The 19,259-nt window shown below is 38.6% G+C and overlaps 1 protein-coding gene across 1 annotated transcript; it reads left to right on the top strand.

The window, feature by feature from the left end:
• The first annotated feature begins 66 nt into the window (after nucleotides 1–66).
• LOC127878510 (serine-aspartate repeat-containing protein F-like) lies at nucleotides 67–18,697 on the top strand. The gene is made up of 15 exons (XM_052425041.1): nucleotides 67–227; nucleotides 1,082–1,213; nucleotides 1,505–1,636; nucleotides 2,405–2,536; nucleotides 3,391–3,522; nucleotides 3,814–3,945; nucleotides 4,714–4,845; nucleotides 5,700–5,813; nucleotides 6,860–6,976; nucleotides 8,917–9,111; nucleotides 9,810–9,947; nucleotides 11,164–11,301; nucleotides 12,924–13,040; nucleotides 15,692–16,940; nucleotides 18,397–18,697. The coding sequence occupies exons 1-15, from the start codon at nucleotides 101–103 to the stop codon at nucleotides 18,695–18,697; spliced, it is 3,288 nt and encodes a 1,095-aa protein (XP_052281001.1). The 5' UTR covers nucleotides 67–100.
• Nucleotides 18,698–19,259: the final 562 nt, after the last annotated feature.

The following is a 19,259-nucleotide window of genomic DNA, read 5'->3' as shown; positions in this document are numbered from 1 at the left end:
CCTTGTTTCTATAGATTTCAGCAAGACCCACCAACAGGCCAGTGTTAACTGTGCTGATCAAATGCAATCTACAGGTTTCACTTTGGTTCTTTCAGAGTCCATGTCAACTGCTGACAGTGAAGAGCCAGGCAGTCTGACCCATGATAGGAGGGAGCCAAGTGAAGAGCCAGCCAGTCTGACCCATGATAGGAGGGAGCCAAGTGAAGAGCCAGCCAGTCTGACCCATGGTATTTCTATTATCATATAATAAAGGCCCACCTATTGATGATAAAGACATGACCCAACTGAAGACTATATATTCTAGTACAATTTTCTGTTGTCCAAGCCAATATATATTTATGCCACCCTTCGAAGAAGAGGGGGTATATTGCTTTGCTCATGTCGATCGGTCCGTCCGTCCACCAGGTGGTTGTCATACGATAACTCAAGAACGCTTGGGCCTAGGATCATGAAACATCATAGGTACATTGATCATGACTTGCAGATGACCCCTATTGATTTTGAGGTCACTAGGTCAAGGTCACGGTGATCGAAATTGTAAAATGGTTTCCGGATTATAACTCAAGAACGCATACGCCTAGGATCATGAAACTTCATGGGTAGATTGATCATGACTCGCAGATGAACCCTATAGATTTTGAGGTCACATGGTCAAAGGTCAAGGTCACAGTGACCCGAAATAGTCAAATGATTTTCGAATGATAACTCAAGAACGCTTTTGCCTAGGATCATGACACTTCATAGGTACATTGATCGTGAATTGCAGATGACCCCTATTGATTTTCAGGTCACTAGTTCAAAGGTCAAGGTCACAGTGACAAAAGTCGTATTCACACAATGGCTGCCAGTACAACGGACAGCCCATATGTGGGGCATGCATGTTTTACAAACAGCCCTTGTTTCTATAGATTTCAGCAAGACCCACCAATGGATAATAGACATACAAGACCCCACTGTTGACATTATGTGCTTACAGGCATTGAGGCAACTATACAGGAGTCAGAGCCTCTCATGATACAACAGGCCAGTGTTAACTGTGCTGATCAAATGCAATCTACAGGTTTCACTTTGGTTCTTTCAGAGTCCATGTCAACTGCTGACAGTGAAGAGCCAGGCAGTCTGACCCATGATAGGAGGGAGCCAAGTGAAGAGCCAGCCAGTCTGAGCCATGATAGGAGGAAGCCAAGTGAAGAGCCAGCCAGTCTGACCCATGGTATTTCTGTTATCATAGAATAAAGGCCCACCTATTGATGATAAAGACATGACCCAACTGTAGACTATATATTCTAGTACAATTTTCTGTTGTCCAAGCCAATATATATTTTCTATAGATTTCAGCAAGACCCACCAATGGATAATAGACATACAAGACCCCACTGTTGACATTATATGCTTACAGGCATTGAGGCAACTATACAGGAGTCAGAGCCTCTCATGATACAACAGGCCAGTGTTAACTGTGCTGATCAAATGCAATCTACAGGTTTCACTTTGGTTCTTTCAGAGTCCATGTCAACTGCTGACAGTGAAGAGCCAGGCAGTCTGACCCATGATAGGAGGGAGCCAAGTGAAGAGCCAGCCAGTCTGACCCATGATAGAAGGGAGCCAAGTGAAGAGCCAGCCAGTCTGACCCATGGTATTTCTATTATCATATAATAAAGGCCCACCTATTGATGATAAAGACATGACCCAACTGTAGACTATATATTCTAGTACAATTTTCTGTTGTCCAAGCCAATATATATTTATGCCACCCTTCGAAGAAGAGGGGGTATATTGCTTTGCTCATGTCGATCGGTCCGTCCGTCCACCAGGTGGTTGTCATACGATAACTCAAGAACGCTTGGGCCTAGGATCATGAAACATCATAGGTACATTGATCATGACTTGCAGATGACCCCTATTGATTTTGAGGTCACTAGGTCAAGGTCACGGTGATCGAAATTGTAAAATGGTTTCCGGATTATAACTCAAGAAAAGGTCAAGGTCACAGTGACCCGAAATAGTCAAATGATTTTCGAATGATAACTCAAGAACGCTTTTGCCTAGGATCATGACACTTCATAGGTACATTGATCGTGACTTGCAGATGACCCCTACTGATTTTCAGGTCACTAGGTCAAAGGTCAAGGTCACAGTGACAAAAGTCGTATTCACACAATGGCTGCCAGTACAACGGACAGCCCATATGTGGGGCATGCATGTTTTACAAACAGCCCTTGTTTCTATAGATTTCAGCAAGACCCACCAATGGATAATAGACATACAAGACCCCACTGTTGACATTATATGCTTACAGGCATTGAGGCAACTATACAGGAGTCAGAGCCTCTCATGATACAACAGGCCAGTGTTAACTGTGCTGATCAAATGCAATCTACAGGTTTCACTTTGGTTCTTTCAGAGTCCATGTCAACTGCTGACAGTGAAGAGCCAGGCAGTCTGACCCATGATAGGAGGGAGCCAAGTGAAGAGCCAGCCAGTCTGACCCATGATAGGAGGGAGCCAAGTGAAGAGCCAGCCAGTCTGACCCATGGTATTTCTATTATCATATAATAAAGGCCCACCTATTGATGATAAAGACATGACCCAACTGAAGACTATATATTCTAGTACAATTTTCTGTTGTCCAAGCCAATATATATTTATGCCACCCTTCGAAGAAGAGGGGGTATATTGCTTTGCTCATGTCGATCGGTCCGTCCGTCCACCAGGTGGTTGTCATACGATAACTCAAGAACGCTTGGGCCTAGGATCATGAAACATCATAGGTACATTGATCATGACTTGCAGATGACCCCTATTGATTTTGAGGTCACTAGGTCAAGGTCACGGTGATCGAAATTGTAAAATGGTTTCCGGATTATAACTCAAGAACGCATACGCCTAGGATCATGAAACTTCATGGGTAGATTGATCATGACTCGCAGATGAACCCTATAGATTTTGAGGTCACATGGTCAAAGGTCAAGGTCACAGTGACCCGAAATAGTCAAATGATTTTCGAATGATAACTCAAGAACGCTTTTGCCTAGGATCATGACACTTCATAGGTACATTGATCGTGACTTGCAGATGACCCCTATTGATTTTCAGGTCACTAGTACAAAGGTCAAGGTCACAGTGACAAAAGTCGTATTCACACAATGGCTGCCAGTACAACGGACAGCCCATATGTGGGGCATGCATGTTTTACAAACAGCCCTTGTTTCTATAGATTTCAGCAAGACCCACCAATGGATAATAGACATACAAGACCCCACTGTTGACATTATGTGCTTACAGGCATTGAGGCAACTATACAGGAGTCAGAGCCTCTCATGATACAACAGGCCAGTGTTAACTGTGCTGATCAAATGCAATCTACAGGTTTCACTTTGGTTCTTTCAGAGTCCATGTCAACTGCTGACAGTGAAGAGCCAGGCAGTCTGACCCATGATAGGAGGGAGCCAAGTGAAGAGCCAGCCAGTCTGAGCCATGATAGGAGGAAGCCAAGTGAAGAGCCAGCCAGTCTGACCCATGGTATTTCTGTTATCATAGAATAAAGGCCCACCTATTGATGATAAAGACATGACCCAACTGTAGACTATATATTCTAGTACAATTTTCTGTTGTCCAAGCCAATATATATTTTCTATAGATTTCAGCAAGACCCACCAATGGATAATAGACATACAAGACCCCACTGTTGACATTATATGCTTACAGGCATTGAGGCAACTATACAGGAGTCAGAGCCTCTCATGATACAACAGGCCAGTGTTAACTGTGCTGATCAAATGCAATCTACAGGTTTCACTTTGGTTCTTTCAGAGTCCATGTCCACTGCTGACAGTGAAGAGCCAGGCAGTCTGACCCATGATAGGAGGGAGCCAAGTGAAGAGCCAGCCAGTCTGACCCATGATAGAAGGGAGCCAAGTGAAGAGCCAGCCAGTCTGACCCATGGTATTTCTATTATCATATAATAAAGGCCCACCTATTGATGATAAAGACATGACCCAACTGTAGACTATATATTCTAGTACAATTTTCTGTTGTCCAAGCCAATATATATTTATGCCACCCTTCGAAGAAGAGGGGGTATATTGCTTTGCTCATGTCGATCGGTCCGTCCGTCCACCAGGTGGTTGTCATACGATAACTCAAGAACGCTTGGGCCTAGGATCATGAAACATCATAGGTACATTGATCATGACTTGCAGATGACCCCTATTGATTTTGAGGTCACTAGGTCAAGGTCACGGTGATCGAAATTGTAAAATGGTTTCCGGATTATAACTCAAGAAAAGGTCAAGGTCACAGTGACCCGAAATAGTCAAATGATTTTCGAATGATAACTCAAGAACGCTTTTGCCTAGGATCATGACACTTCATAGGTACATTGATCGTGACTTGCAGATGACCCCTATTGATTTTCAGGTCACTAGGTCAAAGGTCAAGGTCACAGTGACAAAAGTCGTATTCACACAATGGCTGCCAGTACAACGGACAGCCCATATGTGGGGCATGCATGTTTTACAAACAGCCCTTGTTTCTATAGATTTCAGCAAGACCCACCAATGGATAATAGACATACAAGACCCCACTGTTGACATTATATGCTTACAGGCATTGAGGCAACTATACAGGAGTCAGAGCCTCTCATGATACAACAGGCCAGTGTTAACTGTGCTGATCAAATGCAATCTACAGGTTTCACTTTGGTTCTTTCAGAGTCCATGTCAACTGCTGACAGTGAAGAGCCAGGCAGTCTGACCCATGATAGGAGGGAGCCAAGTGAAGAGCCAGCCAGTCTGACCCATGATAGGAGGGAGCCAAGTGAAGAGCCAGCCAGTCTGACCCATGGTATTTCTATTATCATATAATAAAGGCCCACCTATTGATGATAAAGACATGACCCAACTGTAGACTATATATTCTAGTACAATTTTCTGTTGTCCAAGCCAATATATATTTATGCCACCCTTCGAAGAAGAGGGGGTATATTGCTTTGCTCATGTCGATCGGTCCGTCCGTCCACCAGGTGGTTGTCATACGATAACTCAAGAACGCTTGGGCCTAGGATCATGAAACATCATAGGTACATTGATCATGACTTGCAGATGACCCCTATTGATTTTGAGGTCACTAGGTCAAGGTCACGGTGATCAAAATTGTAAAATGGTTTCCGGATTATAACTCAAGAACGCATACGCCTAGGATCATGAAACTTCACGGGTAGATTGATCATGACTCGCAGATGAACCCTATAGATTTTGAGGTCACATTGTCAAAGGTCAAGGTCACAGTGACCCGAAATAGTCAAATGATTTTCGAATGATAACTCAAGAACGCTTTTGCCTAGGATCATGACACTTCATAGGTACATTGATCGTGACTTGCAGATGACCCCTATTGATTTTCAGGTCACTAGGTCAAAGGTCAAGGTCACAGTGACAAAAGTCGTATTCACACAATGGCTGCCAGTACAACGGACAGCCCATATGTGGGGCATGCATGTTTTACAAACAGCCCTTGTTTCTATAGATTTCAGCAAGACCCACCAATGGATAATAGACATACAAGACCCCACTGTTGACATTATATGCTTACAGGCATTGAGGCAACTATACAGGAGTCAGAGCCTCTTATGATACAACAGGCCAGTGTTAACTGTGCTGATCAAATGCAATCTACAGGTTTCACTTTGGTTCTTTCAGAGTCCATGTCAACTGCTGACAGTGAAGAGCCAGGCAGTGTGACCCATGATAGGAGGGAGCCAAGTGAAGAGCCAGCCAGTCTGAGCCATGATAGAAGGGAGCCAAATCCTCAAGGTATAAATGCAATTATACCCCCACAAACAAAGTTTAGGGATGTATATAGGAGTGAATTTGTCGGTCGGTTCGTATTAAGTGTCCGCCCTCTAATTCAAGTTGTTTTCATCTAATCTTCACCAAACTTGTCTGTTGGTCTGTCGGTCGGTCCGTCTGTATTAAGTGTCCGCTCTCTAATTCAAGTTGTATTCATCCGATCTTCGGTCAGATGTTGTATCTAGAGGATACCTAGGTGAAGTGTGAATATGGGTCATGCCGGATCAAAAACTAGGTCACGGGGTCACTTAGTGCGTTTTTAACATTGAGCATGGTTTGGGCTGTTTTTTGTGAAGACAACATGCAAAATATTTTGTGTTCATTAAGGCATTTATGCTTGCCATCTCATCTGTTATGAACAGTTTATTTGTGAAATGAGAGGATTAATACCCGAATAATCTACAACTACAAAAGATATTATTTAACTTTTGAGAATGATTTTATTATACCCCCACAAACGAAGTTTAGGGGGTTATATTGGAGTTAGCTTGTAGTGTTTCATCTAGAAAGGCAGAGGGGCATGGCGCATGACTTGAAAAAAGGGCATTTTGCACGGAGATTCTCTTAAAAAGGGCGCATTGGGTGTTTTTGAAACTTTTAATCACAGCTTAAAACTTTGATTTAAACATTGTACATGTCATTTTTCGTGAGAAATTCTCGCGAAATGTGTTCTTAAAATACATAGCTATTGAGTAGACATGTGAATTTATTATTATATTTTTTGGAGAACATTCAAATCGGATGCAAAACACAAAAATGTTACTGATCACGGCGGCTCTAAACTGAAAGTAAACTTCATGGAGCAGGTCGTCATTAAATTACAAAATTTGCTATACGTTTTTTAAAATCGGCTCAGATTTATCTTGTAATAGACTGTACTTCGGAACTCTGCTAAGTACAAATGTAATTAAAATCTTTACCGTTACGGCCCTTGTTACGTTACGACCCAGAATGTGGCTCATGAATTTGTTCGGGTCTCTAATGTATGTATTGATTTTCTTCTACATCAGTACCTCATCGAGACGTCTATGAACGGTTTGCTGAGATTTTTCTAGAATCCATCTTAGCACAAGGTCTGGCTGGGGCCTCCAGGCACGTTCACGACAGAGAGTCGAGCACAGCTACAGGTTTATATAACTGCTTAATAGTTAAACAAGGCTTTTTTCCCCTTTTTTGTGAAATAATGAGTCATAAACTTGTCAAAATTGTGAAAAAATGAGTAGCAACCTTTTCAAAATTGCAAAAAATGAGTCATACATTTGAAATAGATGTAAAAAATTAGGTTGCTCAGTTCTTTTAATTGTGAAAATTTGAGTCGCAAACTTCTCAAAATTTGTGAAAAACTGCCATTCTATAAGAAGGAAAAAAGCCTTGGTTAAATTAACTGTGTTAAGAAAGCTAGATGTGTTAGTAAAGTTCAAAATTCTTAAATATAAGAGAAAATGTCATATATATGTAGTTTAAAATTATTATATTTTTTCACACAGATAATCATATACTTTAATAATTGCAACAACTATTACATTATAATGAATAATTTAATAATTGCAACAACTTTTACATTATAATGAACTTGACAGTGTGTGGTCACTATTCCTTAACCTTAACCATGTGGCATTCTCAAGATCCATATTTATTTTATGGTTATTCAAATTAAATGTTCTTTAAAATGATGAATGTTTTGTATTTAGTATAAACATATTTTGTTATTGTATACTTGTATTTATTTATGACGATAAGCTTAATATGCTTTAAAACCCTTTCCCTCTCAGACGCAGAGTAAAAAGGCTAAATGCAACCAGCATAAAACCAGAACAGCCTGGGAGTAACTCGCACTCTGTTCAGGTTTTTATGCCGTTTGCTGCTCATCATTCTATTAGGGTTGGAAATGAAGCCTTAAAAACTTGAATCTAGTAAGGAAGGTCAAGGTCACTGTGGCTAAAGATAGAATAATGGTTTCCAATAAATAATTTCTATTTCATATGAGATACCGTAATGAAACTCTGTTTAAATGATGCTATTGACAAGACCTCGCCTCGGATTGCTTTTATGATCTATGGGGTCAAGGTCACAGTGACTTAAAAAAAAGAAAAGAGAATTGATCCGTATCATGGTTTCCACTCAATAACTTGAGTTTGGTTTAATCTGTCAACATGAAACTTGGTAGAATAAGTTTTTCTTATTTGGTGCAAAATATTCTGTGTCAATGCAGCATGTGGCGATATTCGTCACGTCTGTGACAAAGCTCTAGTTGTTTAGTGATCAAAGACCAATGACTTAAAAGATTGAATTTTACTATTATATATATTTACTTAGACCCATTTATAGATCAGCATAAAAAATGTGGCTCCTTTTTTTAGGAAGGTGTATTGTAACAAGTGAGATTTAAAAAAAAATGTTCCTGAAGAAGCCAAATCCTCAAGGTATAAATTTAAACTCTTTAAACCCGACCGTCTCAGTGCACATATTACACCTAGGGTAACACCTCAGGGTCATATGTGCACTGTCGGGCAGGGTTCCCAGCCAACTTGGAAATCAGGGAAAACCTGGAAAACACTCACTTTTTTCAGTCAGGGAAAAGTCAGGAAATTTTGGAAAAGTTCCTGAAATCAGGGAAAAATCAGGGAATTTGGTTCGGTCAGACTTTCTTCACTGTTTTCACTGTTGACTTGTGTCAAAAAGTCCATACAATTTAAAAATTTGAATTAACAATATGTTCCAATGACTGTTGCAAAACAAACATTTAATGAAAATAAATGAACATGCGAGGAAAGGATGGCTGTGAGGGGAGATGAGGTCATTGCTTTAAAATTACATAAATATAATACATGAATGGGTAAAGGAACCAATGTCCACCGTCAAAAGAACTTTGTAACTAATAAAATACATAACAGCAAAACTGAAGTTGTAAAATCAAATATACTTTTTTGTCCACCTGTTGACTATATATGTTACAGTAAACCTCTGGAGTCCAATCCCAAAATATAGTTTATCACGATTTCAGTAAGACCCACTTATGCATAATAAACACGAGATCCAAGTATTGACTATACATATATATGTACAGGCATTGAAGAGGTAACTGTTGAAGACTGCCAAAGTCCAGATGTCCTTCATGAGTCAGAATCTCTGAAGTCGCAACCAGCCAGTATGGAGTCAGGAGGTTTAAGCCCAGTATATCCACAGTACAAACCAACTGAGGCTTATAAAGAGATTGAACCAGTTAGTTCCAGTGATGGATTCAATCTATCAAATCAAGAAGGTATAAATTTTAGACCTATTACTCCACTCATAAGTCACAGAGCCAGGTGTTAAGCTTAATAGCGCAGTAGTCCATGTCGTAATGTGCTGTAGTAGACAAATACTGTGATCTAATGACATTTCATCCCTGATTGATTTCCTCATGGATGTGAAAATACTGTAAGTGAGATAGTATGCAGTTGCTTTTGGAGGTAGATGCCTTATACTGGTTTTATGTTTTATCACAAATATGATGCTTAGGTGAGCTGCCAAGCTGATGTAATTGAAAAACTAAACAAACAGCTTTTAAACCCAAGGAAACAACCTATTATTCTCAAGACTATGTTTTTGTGTTTATGATGTCAATCTTTGCACAGTTATTTAAAAAGTTCAAACATTTCTGCTACTACAGTGAGATTTTGAAAATTGTGTTTCTTAAGAAATTCTATACAGCTTCTTTGAAAAACAAAGATTGTACAGGTTGAGTTGAGGACGCAGTTCACGAAACTCTGTCAGACCTACAGATATGACTGCCTGAAAGAAAAACAAGGTCTGACTGAAAACTCGAACTTGTAGGCCAAAAATATTCAAGTGAAATGTCTACATCAGTCTACAAACCATTGCAAATGGTAGCTACTGTTAGCGACAAATGAACGCAGGATAGTTGCTTTGTTCTGCTAAGAATAGTAATGGATGCTTTGTGTTTCATATTCTTAATAGATTCAGACTGTGACTCAGATGATGATCCAGCATACATCCCTGACACAGACTCTGATGATACAGAACCTGAAAGCAGTGGAACTCAACACACAACTAGAAAGAGTGTTGTTAAATTTGGTTCAGCACTTTCAACAGCAGGTATGCTCTGTTAAAGATGGATATTGTTTTTAGCTTGGCGTTTTCAAAGAAAACCCGAGGTATTGTCATAGCCAGCTTGTCATGCCATCTGACGTCCGCCGTCTGCGTCATGGTAAAACCTTAACATTGGCCCTACAATCAAAGTGCTTCCACCTACAACTTTGAAACTTCATATGTAGATGCACCTTGAAGAGTTCTACAGGCCACATCCATTTTGAGGTCACTAGGTCAAAGGTCAGGGTCACGGTGACCAGAAATAGTAAGATTGGTTTCGGATGATAACTCAAGAACGCATACGCCTAGGATCATGAATCTTCATAGGTAGATTGATCATGACTTGCAGATGACCCCTATTGATTTTGAGGTCACTAGGTCAAAGGTCAAGGTCATGGTGACCCGAAATAGTAAATTGATTTTTGGATGATAACTCAAGAACGCTTTTGCCTAAGATCATGACACTTCATAGGTACATTGATCGTGATTCGCAGATGACCCCTATTGATTTTCAGGTCACTAGGTCAAAGGTCAAGGTCACAGTGACAAAAAACGTATTCACACAATGGCTGCCACTACAACGGACAGCCCATATGGGGGGGGGGCATGCATGTTTTACAAACAGCCCTTGTTAATAATTCTTATACTGATAACATCATGTTCAAATTCAAAACTATTTTTTATAAAAGAAAACTAGGTTATTAAGTTAAATTATTGATATCCATCGTTTGGGAAAGCTTTTGCTCATATTTTTGTTCTTTCTGTATCATCATGGTTAGAATGATTTGGAACTGCAAGGCATATAGTCTTGATAACATTATCTGATAAGCCACTATTATTGAAGCTGGAAGCATTGTATTTCCTGCATACAATATTGTTTAAACAGAGATAGAAGAAGAAAGGAATTACTATCGCTTTAAATAACGGTTGTTTCTGGTAATTTGTCTGTTAATCAATACATTTAGTAGCTGAAAAGGTAAAAACGATATCTTAAAAAATCAGAATGCTGCCTTCCATTTAATAAAAAGAAAGTGGTAGCTGATAAAGTTAGGATTTGGTACCCAGTAGAAAGTATCAGCGGTTGACTGACTAGGAAACCAAAAGGTTAAAGGTTGCAAACGTTTGCAAATGGTAGCTACTGTTAGCAACAAATGAACGCAGGATAGTTGCTTTGTTCTGCTAAGAATAGTAATGGATGCTTTGTGTTTCATATTCTTAATAGATTCAGACTGTGACTCAGATGATGATCCAGCATACATCCCTGACACAGACTCTGATGATACAGAACCTGAAAGCAGTGGAACTCAACACACAACTAGAAAGAGTGTTGTTAAATTTGGTTCAGCACTTTCAACAGCAGGTATGCTCTGTTAAAGATGGACATTGTTTTTAGCTCGGCGTTTTCGGCCCGATTTATTTTCATAGCCAGCTCATTTTGCCGTCTGCTTCGTGCTGAAACCTTAACACTTTTGGGTCACTAAGGTCAAAGGTCAAGGTCACTGTTACCTAAGTAATAAAAAAAAATCTGACAAGCTTTCGTTTATTCAAAACTGCACCCGTAGCTGAAAGTAGCACCAGTTATGCGGTGCTCTTGTAATATGTATAATATCAGTCAAGTAGTGCTTTAATGTTTTGGTTATGATATTATTCATTGCTTGGTACCCAGGCAGCCGTTAACCTAACTTGACATTGACAATGTTTAGCATTCTAATTGCTTGTATTAGTTCATTACCACTGTTGGCTATTAGGCAATGACGAACTTAACATAAATGGAATAAATGATTCAACCATAATAAAATTAGTAAAATAAACAAATTTGTTATTATACAGTAGTTCTGTCACTATTAAATATTGTAAATTCTGTTTGTACCCTGCCATTATCCTTGGAAATCTAGCACAGCTTTACTTATATATATTTTATTTTATTTTAACCCCCATTAATGGTAATGGGGGCTATATAGGAGTCACTTTGTCCGTCTGTCAGTCTGTCCTGAAAATTTCATCCGATCTTCACCAAACTTGGTCACAAGTTGTATCTTGATGATGTCTAGGTCAAGTTTTAAATTGGGTCATGCCGGGTCAAAACTAGGTCACAGGGTCACTTAGTGTGTTTTATACCAAAAGTTTGTCCGGACCATAACTATGTCATTTATCGTTAGATTTTAAAATAACTTGGTACATTTGTTCACTATCATGTGACGGTGTGTCATGCGAAAGTATTATGTCGATATCTCCAAGGTCAAAGATAAAAAATTGCCATAAAAGAGCTTGTCCAGCCCATAACTATGTTGTTCATTGTGAGATTTTTAAATCATTTGGCACATTTGTTGACCATCATTGGATGGTGTGTCGGGCAAAAAGAATTACGTCGACAAAGGTCAAGGTCACACTTTAAGTTCAAAGGCCAAAAATGGCCATGAATGAGCTTCTCCGGGCCATAACTATGTCGTGTACGATTTTTTATATCATTTGGCTCTTTTGTTCACCATCATTGGACAGTGTGTCCCGCGAAAGAATAAGTTCGATATCTCCAAGGTCAAGGTCACACTTTGAGTTCAAAGGTCAACAATGGCAAAAAATGATCTTGTCTGGACCATAACTATGTCATTCATTGTGAGATTTTGAAATGAATCTGTACATTAATTTTGTTCAGTCATTGGACGGCGTGTCATGTGAAAGATTCAAGAGTTCAAAGGTAAAAATGGCTATTAATGATAATGGCATAATAATTCTTAATAATTTCCATAAATTACATTCTCTTGTTTTGTGACGACATCATGCAAAATAGTCTCTGTGTCAATGTGACACATGGGGGTAAACGTCACGTCTGTGACAAAGCTCTAGTTATGATTGTGTACTGCAACAATGTTATAAAAGGTTGTAATTGCTTCTACTATTTAAGGGTTTTTGTTTGAATTCACACTAACAGTCGCAGTGACACTTGTCGTATCTTCTACATATAAGTTTAAATTGGGTTTGCAGATGTTGGAAAAGCAATTGCCATACTTGATGAGGATTCAGATGGTGATATGGAAGTTTCTTCGTCTGAAGACAAAGTTCCTAACACCCATTCAACTGTGCATTCACAAAAGGATAAAGGTATGTGATCATTTTTTTTATTTTCCGAAACTACTTTTTGCTAAGCTTTTTATTTCTTTAAAGGCATCATTTTTATGCCGCCCCTTCAAAGAAGAGGGGGTATATTGCTTTGCACATGTCGGTCTGTCTGTCGGTCTGTCCACCAGGTGGTTTCCAGATGATAACTCCAGAACGCTTGGGCCTAGGATCATGAAACTTCATAGGTACATTGATCATGACTCGCAGATGCCCCTTATTGATTTTAAGGTCACGGTGACCCGAAATAATAAAATAATTTCCGGATGATGACTCAAGAACGCTAAGGCCTAGATCATGAAACTTCATAGGTAGATTGATCATGACTCGCAGATGACCCCTATTAATTTTCAGGTCACTATGTCAAAGGTCAAGGTCACGGTGACCCAAAATAGTAAACTGGTTTCCGGATGATAACTCAAGAACACTTATTCCTAGGATCATGAAACTTGATAGGAAGATTGATCATGACTGGCAGATGACCCCTATTGATTTTCAGGTCACTAGGTCAAAGGTCAAGGTCACAGTGACAAAAAACATATTCACACAATGGCCGTCACTAATACGGAGAGCCCATATAGGGGGGCATGCATGTTTTACAAACAGCCCTTGTTCTATTAGTTAGCATACATATTTTGTCTATGGGTAATTTATTACTGGCTAAACAGGAGAAGCAAGCTAGTGACTTTCATCTAAAATTGTCCAAATAATCTTGTCTAGAAGCTATAGGGGATTCCCACAATAATTAATTTGGGTTGACAGTCATTGAAATTGAGATTTAAATCAACAAGCAAGTTGGGCTAGAACTATGGGAATTTGAACAAGCCCGAGTCAGATATTACTGGCCCAAACATTTTTGTTATTAATGCAGATAAACATACAGTCACATAAAACATCCATAGAAGCATTCATTTATTCAATCTTTAGAATACAATACAAATCTCTTATTTATTTCATCCTCATCCAAGTAAGCTTCCTCGTCATCTGAGCCAGCCTCTTTCGGATCCTGTAATAAGAAGAAATTAATTTCACACACGGATTTCAATCAAATCACAATTATGAATATACACATAAAGTTTAGGTAAAAAATTAGTAGAAAGTTATCCCATATATCCATGTGAAAGAGAGAGCAAACCTGAACCACCCGGAAATATATAAGCAATTAAGTGCCAGGTTATTCTACAAAAAGCTAGTTGACAAATGTGTCAATCACAGTGACCTCAGATTTGCATTCCTCAATGACGTACTTGAATGACAACTGTTCGGCCATTACTCTCTGTGTCCCAAACGCAACGCATAACATAATTTTACATAATAGTAATCCGGGAATCACAAAACCATGCGCTTTATGCGCAGTAATACAATTATCGGCTGATTGCCCAGCACATGTGCGCAGTGTGTTCAAACATAAGCGGCTGTTGATTTAAGCAGCTCAAAACTTTGTTTACAAATATTGAAAATGAAAGTGGAACTCGTTTTCTGTTTAATAAATTGTACAAGCACGTCGGGCTTGTAATATTGGATTTCCTACAAGCCCGAAAGAAAAAATACTAGTTTTTTGCTGTCAGACTAGTGCGAATTTCGACGACTGGTTTGATGATTGTTATTAGATAAACATGGTCATGTGAAACATGTGTAACATACAATGAAGTAATAAATGAAAAAAGAGGTTCCCAAAATATATAGAAATGTTCAAAATAAAATAAAATTTGGTATTTTATTCTATTTGCATACCTTGTTGATTCAAATTGTAAAAGAAAATATAATATCATTGTTTTAGAATGAAGCACTAAATTAGTTTGGTTTCATTTTTAAATGCAAATTACAACATCATGTCGGTATTCACGGTTCAGTGTAGAAAAACTACATGTAATATGGTACACAATAATGGATGGTTGATTTTTGCTGTTGGAAACAGTTTATCTCCATATCATGTAAATTATGTTAACTTGAAAAAGATCAGTAATTTAACATTTGCCTAATATATTTTAGCTCGGCTGTTTTCGGAGAAAACCCGAGGTAATGCCATAGCCAGCTCGTCGTGTCCGTCGTTGTCCACTTAAACCTTTACATTTTGTTAAGGTTTTGAACATTGCATCTACAATAAAAGCGCTTCCACCTATAACATTGAAACTTCATATGTAGCTGCACCTTGACGAGTTTGACACACCACACCCATTTTTGGGTCACTAGGTCAAAGGTCAAGGTATATGTGACCTCTAAAAAGAAAAAAATTCTGGCAAGCTTTCGCAGCCGAGCGTGGCAACGTTTTGTGGTGCTCTTGTATTTCTATCTATCAGTTAAAAAAAAATTGAAAATGTCATAAATGTGCAATTTTCTTGTATTTGCGTTACGAACATTTTTTTTTTATAGGACTTGAAAACCATTCCCTTTTTGCCACCCAAAGCAGTATAAATGTACTTTAATGTTAAAAAGAATTAGGAAGCCTTGTGTCTGTATAAAAAATAAAGTGACATGTACTCTCATATCAGTTATGTAGTAGATTGTTACATATTTTAGTCTCCTAAACACATTAGGCATGAAGTATTGAGATGGTCAGATTATCAGGGTTTAGCACAGTCAGTTAAGGTCAATAGTTACTGTAAAGATCTGATAAATGTGTTTTGTTTTTGTAGGTGTTTATCTGCAGTCAAAAAAATTACCACGGGATGGCTGTCAAAAGAGATATGACAAAATTAACTTCTGTGTTTACTGCAAGAAGGCGGTTAAATCCAAAATATCTAGACATCTCTTAACCCACAAGGAACGTCAAAAGGTTCTTCAAATCCGACTTCTGCCAAAGAAATCAAAGCAGAGGGAAAATCTTTTCACAGAACTTGTGAATGAAGGTAACTTCAAACACAATATAGATGTTATTAGTACAGGTGAAGGTGTCCTCATTACAGCACGAAGAGAAAACATCGATCAGGAAAAACATCATTCACACCAAGATTATGTTCCTTGTGTATACTGTAAAGGATTTTACTTGAAAAAACTATTATGGCATCATCTCCTTTCGTGTAAAATGCGGCCAAATGATACTAAAGGTGATAATATGACGGACACAAAAAATGCTGTACGGAAGGCCAAAAGCCTACTTTACGGTTGTTTGCATACTGAAAATGAAAAGGCTGTTGCAGAAATGCTACGCACAATGCATGATGATGATATAAAGGAAGTTGTTAAAAAAGATACTATTATTAAGTTGTTCAGTTCAATGCAGGTGTGTGCATTGGGAGGGAAACACATACAGAAGAAAAATGATATGCATAGGATTAGCCAAAATGCTAGGACCTTGGCTCGTCTAGTGATAAAAGCAAGTGAGCATCTGCCAATGGTCAGCTTGAACAAGCTTCTTTGTAAAGATAACTTTGACCTGGTTGTTAATAGCACCTTGAGTCTGTCGCATAACAGTGTCACCGTTGCTAACAAAATGGGTCATCTGCTTGGTCATTGTATAATGATTAAAAATGGCTATTCTGTAAGACGCAATTCAAATGAAATGGCAGAGGAAACAAGACTGTTCAAAGTGTTGTTTGATGCAGAATGGAAATATCGAGTAAATGCTCCAATGACAAGACAGAAAACTGTTCGTGATATGAACAAATTAACGTGCATACCAGAAACCGATGATCTTGTCAAGTTCAGGGATTATATAAAACAGATCATAGAGAATGAAGTCAGAGTTCTTCGTGCTTGTCCTAATCCTGGAAGTTGGACTAGACTGGCAAAGGCGACTATGTGCAGACTGTACATTTTCAACAAAAGAAGAATTGCAGAAGTTGAAGACATGCTCCTGGAAGCATACCAGAACAGACCAGAGTGGACGGGGACTGAAGAGTTTCGTGCCTCATTGTCTGACACTGAGAGAGAGTTTGCAAAAAGGCAAGTTTTGTCTTCATTGTAATAAGCATCCTAGGAACTTAAATATGTATCTAGATATTTAGTTTTGCATAAATTGTGTTTTTGACCTTAAATATGCAGAGGCGTCGAAGTTCAGGATTACGCCTGAAATCAGGATTTTGGCCCTTAAGGACCAATTTTGATATTGATATAAATCAGAGGATTTTTTACTGGAATTTTAAGATAATTATCACAAAATGTCATCTTAAACACAAATTATTTTACTTTAACATATTGTTTACAAAGTTATATACAATTGTAAACAAAGTTTACATGAATTATTAACCCTCTTTTGCTCTGGCCCCAAAACGAAATGCCTATTTTAAGGATTTTAGATTTTAGCCAATTGACACCCCTGATATGTTGTTTTTGTTTTTGTTTGCATTTGAAACACAGATTTCTTGTTGTTTTTAGCTCACCTGAGCACAACGTGCTCATGGTGAGCTATTGTGAACGCCTTTTGTCCGTCGTGCGTCGTCAACATTTACCTTGTTAGCACTCTAGAGGCCACATTTATTGTCCAATCATCACGAAACTTACTCAGAACATGTGTCCCAATAATATCTCGGACGAGTTCGAAAATGGTTCCGGTTGATTGAAAAACATGGCCGCCAGGGGGCGTGGCAGTTTGCTATAGTAAAACCTTGTTAACACTCTAGAAGTCACATTTATTGTCCAATCTTCATGAAACTTTGTCAGAACATGTGTCCCAATAATATCTTGGACGAGTTCGAAAATGTTTCCGGTTGGTTTAAAAAACATGGCCGCCAGGGGGCGTGGCAGTTTTCCTTATATGGCTATAGTAAAACCTTGTTAAAACTCTAGAAGTCAAATTTTTAGTCCAATCTTCATGAAACTTTGTAAGAACATGTGTGCCAATAATATCTTGGACGAGTGAGAAAATGGTTCCGGTTGGTTGAAAAACATGGCCGCCAGGGGCGTGGCAGTTTTCCTTATATGGCTATAGTAAAACCTTGTTAACACTTTAGAAGTCACATTTTTAGTCCAATCTTCATGAAACTTGGTCAAAACATGTGTCCCAATAATATCTTGGACGAGTTCGAAAATGGTTCCAGTTGAATGAAAAACATGGCCACTGATCTGAACATTTGTTCTAACAATAGCTTGAGTGAGTTTGAAAATGGTTATGGTTTGTTGAAAAACATGGCCGCCAGGGGGGGGGGGGGCAGTTGTCCTTATATGGCTTTAGTGAAACTTGTTGACACTATATTAGCCACATTTATTGGCCAATCTTCATGAAACTTGGTCAGAACATTTGTCACAATGAAATTTTGCCAGAGATTGAAGCTGGGTCATATGAGCTCAAAAACTAGGTCACAAGGTTAAATATAGAAAAACATGTTAAAAGTCACTTTTTTGTATCTGTTTGGGAAGTCACTTTGTGCCTAATGTTTTTTTATTTATGAAATATTTTCAGAATGGACATGCTTGAAGTGCGTGGAAAATCAAAGAAGAATGTGACAGCATGTATATTATTAACTCCAGATGTAAAATCAGCTATAAATGTCCTGGTGGAGACAAGAAGTAGTTCATTGGTATCAGTTCCAAGAGACAATCCCTATCTTTTCTCCAGATTAAATGCTCTTACTCCATTATCTGGCAGTCGAGCTATGCATGAATTGGTTCGAGAATGCCCGGGACTGCAGAGGCCTGAAAGGATAACAACAACCTTATTGAGAAAATACATTGCTACAGTGTCACAGGTAATTATACCCTAAAACCTTAGGTTATTGCAGCATATTTGAAGCACTTTGAACTGAACAAATTATAGTTTTAAACCTTAACTAGGACAGTTAGAAACAGGTAAAAATGGGTAGACAGACTGATAGTGAAAACCACTTAAAAATCCTCACTGGTTCATAGGAGCCTGAGGTATATAGTAATAAAATGTATAATCGTGTCTGAAACCACAAGGTCCAGAGAATGGTATTTGGTTTGTAATTACTGAGTTGTCCACTACCAAGATTGTTCAAATTATGCCCCCTGGAGTCAAAGTTTGCCTGCCTCCTTTGGTCACAAGTAAAGCATAGAGTTAAATGGTTATACCTTCTTATGAAACCTACGCCTTAAATACAACACAGCCCAGCAAGCTAAATATTTGACATTCTTCAAAAGTTCCAAGGTTACTTTGTCATGGTGATTTGCCAATCATTGGTTCAGCCATTTCTTACTTGCTGTCAATATACCCTTGAGCGACCATTGCAGTCCTTTTGTTACTTTAGTCTTTGATACATAGATTTGTTATTTTATATTAAACTTTGCTGTTAAATCAAGAAATTG

This window comes from Dreissena polymorpha, chromosome 4 (genome assembly GCF_020536995.1).
Source record: "Dreissena polymorpha isolate Duluth1 chromosome 4, UMN_Dpol_1.0, whole genome shotgun sequence".
NCBI lineage: Eukaryota > Metazoa > Mollusca > Bivalvia > Myida > Dreissenidae > Dreissena > Dreissena polymorpha.
The sequence above is the reverse complement of the archived record's forward strand: the minus strand, read 5'-3'. Positions and strand labels throughout refer to the sequence as shown.